The sequence below is a fragment of the Phaethon lepturus genome, unplaced genomic scaffold, assembly GCF_000687285.1.
Source record: "Phaethon lepturus isolate BGI_N335 unplaced genomic scaffold, ASM68728v1 scaffold31311, whole genome shotgun sequence".
Taxonomy (NCBI): Eukaryota; Metazoa; Chordata; class Aves; order Phaethontiformes; family Phaethontidae; genus Phaethon; species Phaethon lepturus.
This window is the reverse complement of record NW_010518973.1, coordinates 1-2,645: the sequence shown is the minus strand read 5'-3', so window position 1 is coordinate 2,645 and position 2,645 is coordinate 1. Positions and strand designations below refer to the sequence as shown.

At 45.2% G+C, this 2,645-nt stretch overlaps 1 protein-coding gene across 1 annotated transcript; it reads right to left on the bottom strand.

The window, feature by feature from the left end:
- Positions 1 to 811: 811 nt before the first annotated feature.
- Positions 812 to 2,385, bottom strand: HOXD11 (homeobox D11). The gene is made up of 2 exons (XM_010296901.1): positions 1,701 to 2,385; positions 812 to 1,110 (listed from the first exon to the last, which is right to left on the bottom strand). Exons 1-2 carry the CDS (start codon positions 2,305 to 2,307, stop codon positions 875 to 877), a joined length of 843 nt encoding a protein of 280 aa, XP_010295203.1. The 5' UTR covers positions 2,308 to 2,385; the 3' UTR covers positions 812 to 874.
- Between the last annotated feature and the right edge of the window lie 260 nt (positions 2,386 to 2,645).

Sequence of the window (2,645 nt, the reverse complement as noted above, 5' to 3'; positions counted from 1 at the left end):
TTTTTAAAAGCGCCTTTTTCGTTGTTTATAGTAATTGTAGCACCACCAGAAGTGATGGTCTGCAGACAGCCATGTTGGCTCTGCCTCACAGCGAACAGGGAAGGTTAGGCATACCTACAAATGAAGAGTTAGGCATCTGAACTATTATTTCTTTCAAATGCATTTAAAATAACCCGACTAGACTTCCTCGCGTTATTATTTAACTGAACTTGGCTCTAGCCCGGGAAACGCTAGAGTCCTTCGGAGATGGAAATCCATACAGTGCACGGAAGTTATAACCTTAACTTTACTAGAAACCATTTATTCACATGAAAAAGACAGTGGCCCATGCTTTTGGATGACAATAGAAACATATATATATATATATTTTATATATAGCGAACGTACATTTACCATCTCTTAAATAAACCGCATTCACTTTAAAGGGAGGAAAGTGTTATCCTAGCTCAAAAGCAACAACAGAGACCCCCCGAACTCAAGGAATTGTAAGCAAAAACTACCAGACACACTGCAGGTCCATTGCTGGTACTGTGGGAGAGGACAAAAAAAAGCACCTTTGGCGAGAAACACTTGAGAGTGGACAGTTGGATTTACCCTACTTTCCCCTTATCAGGAATCTGCTCCGCCAAGCCCCGAAATCTCCAGTGGCCATTGAGTGTGTGGAGTTGCACATGAAAATGAAACTTTGAGTTCCGCAGGGTGGATGTGTCGTGTAAACTTTTGCATTCAGATGGCGGGTCAGAGAGACCGAGATATTCTTTGTCTTTCTTCTTTCTTCCTTTTCTCTTGCGCTTTCCTTTTTTTTTTTTTTATTTTTTCCCCTTTATTTTTTCTTTCTTTCACTTTCTTTTTTTTCTTTCTTTTTTTTTTTTTTTCAAAACAAGGGATTCCCAGTGAAATATTGGAGTCGATCTCTGTTCAGTTTCTTTTCTTTCATCCTTCGATTCTGGAACCAGATTTTAACTTGCCGGTCAGTGAGGTTGAGCATTCTGGACAACTGCAGTCTTTTCTCTTTGTTTATGTACACGTTGAAGAAAAACTCCCGTTCCAGTTCTCTTATCTGATATTTGGTATAGGGACACCTCTTTTTCCTTGAACGCTGAGGAATTGCTGAAATTCAAGAGAGAAGAAACTGATTTATGCTGCTGCTACGAGCACACTCAGCTAAGAAGAGATCAGGGACTTCGACAATATCCCATTGCCTGCAGAGCAGCCCTCTAGCAGTTCAAAAAAATATTCCTGGGGCTTTTACTCTCTGGGTGACTTAGCAAAAAAAAAAAAAAAGGCGAATATTTCCCAACTTCTCCTTAAAAGAGAGCACTTCGAGCAATACAGAGAGATATTTAAATGGGCTGGAAAAATTCCAAGTTTCTCAAACTCCTCTCACCACCACCCCCCCCCCCCGCCCCAAACAAACGAAGATCTTAAGCTCTAAACCGAAGGCAGCTCTGAGCCCTACCTGTGAAATCTCCCCATCTCCCCCCCGCCAAATCAACAATTTAATAACAATTAATATCCTCTTCCAAGAATACCTTAAGCCCACCTAAATTGGTTTCCTATCGTAAACACGCTTTACAACGGTAAAGGAAATCTTATAGGATATATAAAATCCTTTGGATGCTTATAAAATTGCACATAAAATGCGGCTTGACAAAGTGTTGGCCTTGTACTCTTGCCCCCAATTTACTACTGATACCTACCTGAACTGTTGCTCTTCTCTGCAACAGCCTCACCAGAGAGGGAATCGGCGCTGTTTGCTGGTGTCACCTTCTTCTCCTGGCTGGAAGGTGTTTTACTGCAAGTGCTGTTCTGGGCTTTCAAGTCGCCCTTGTCCGCGTCCCCCTCGCCCTCGGAGTGCTGCTGGAACGGGGGTCCGGGGGCCGTCTCGTAAAACTGGTCGAAGCCCTGCGGCAGGATGCCGTTCCTCCCCACCGAGCTGTAGAAGTTGGAGGCGGCGGGAGACGGTCCGTGGTGGCCGCAGACAGGGTCCGTTTTGAATAACATTTCCGTCCTCCTGTTCGCAGGCTGCAGAAAGTCTCTGTGCATCACCTCTTCAGCCGAGTAATAAGGAGCATAACTGCCCCTGTACTGCCATTTGCTGCGCTCTAATCCGTATTCCCTGAATGCTACTTCGCGCACAGGTTGGACATGAGGTAAATTAGAAGAATAAGGAAAAGTCATCTGACAGGACGACGACTGCGACAAAAAGGAGGGCTTCGTCGAGAAATCTGAGGGTGAGACGTAATAAGCGCACCCTGGCAGATACATATTGGATGTGCCGTGACTGCAATCGTCAAACTCAGTCATGTCTTCCTTTTTGCGATTGCAAGCAACCAGGAGGCTTCAATGCATTGAACAAGATCCATCTATTGCACAAGAGGGTTTGGACAGGATCAACTAAGAAAAAATCCCCACCGTGTGCTGACGTGCAATTCATCTTGATTGATTCTAGTGGTAATTATGTCACGTGACGCGATGCAGAAATGTCCTTATATCTATATCAGCCCCTCGGAAAGGCTCCTGAGGTCTCTCCAAAGAGCCCTCCCAGCACGGGGAGAGGAGCGCAGCCTTTGTACAAATACGGTCCCAGCTCCCCCGTCGCCCTTTCACCAGGCGATGCGACACGCGTAGGTGGTGCGGCTGAT

Coding starts and splice junctions, on each gene's coding strand:
- HOXD11 (XM_010296901.1), bottom strand. CDS start 2,307: ATGACTGAGTTTGACGATTGCAGTCACGGCACATCCAATATGTATCTG. Junction 1,111..1,700: donor AGAGAAGAGCAACAGTTCAG/GTAGGTATCAGT, acceptor CTTGAATTTCAG/CAATTCCTCAGCGTTCAAGG.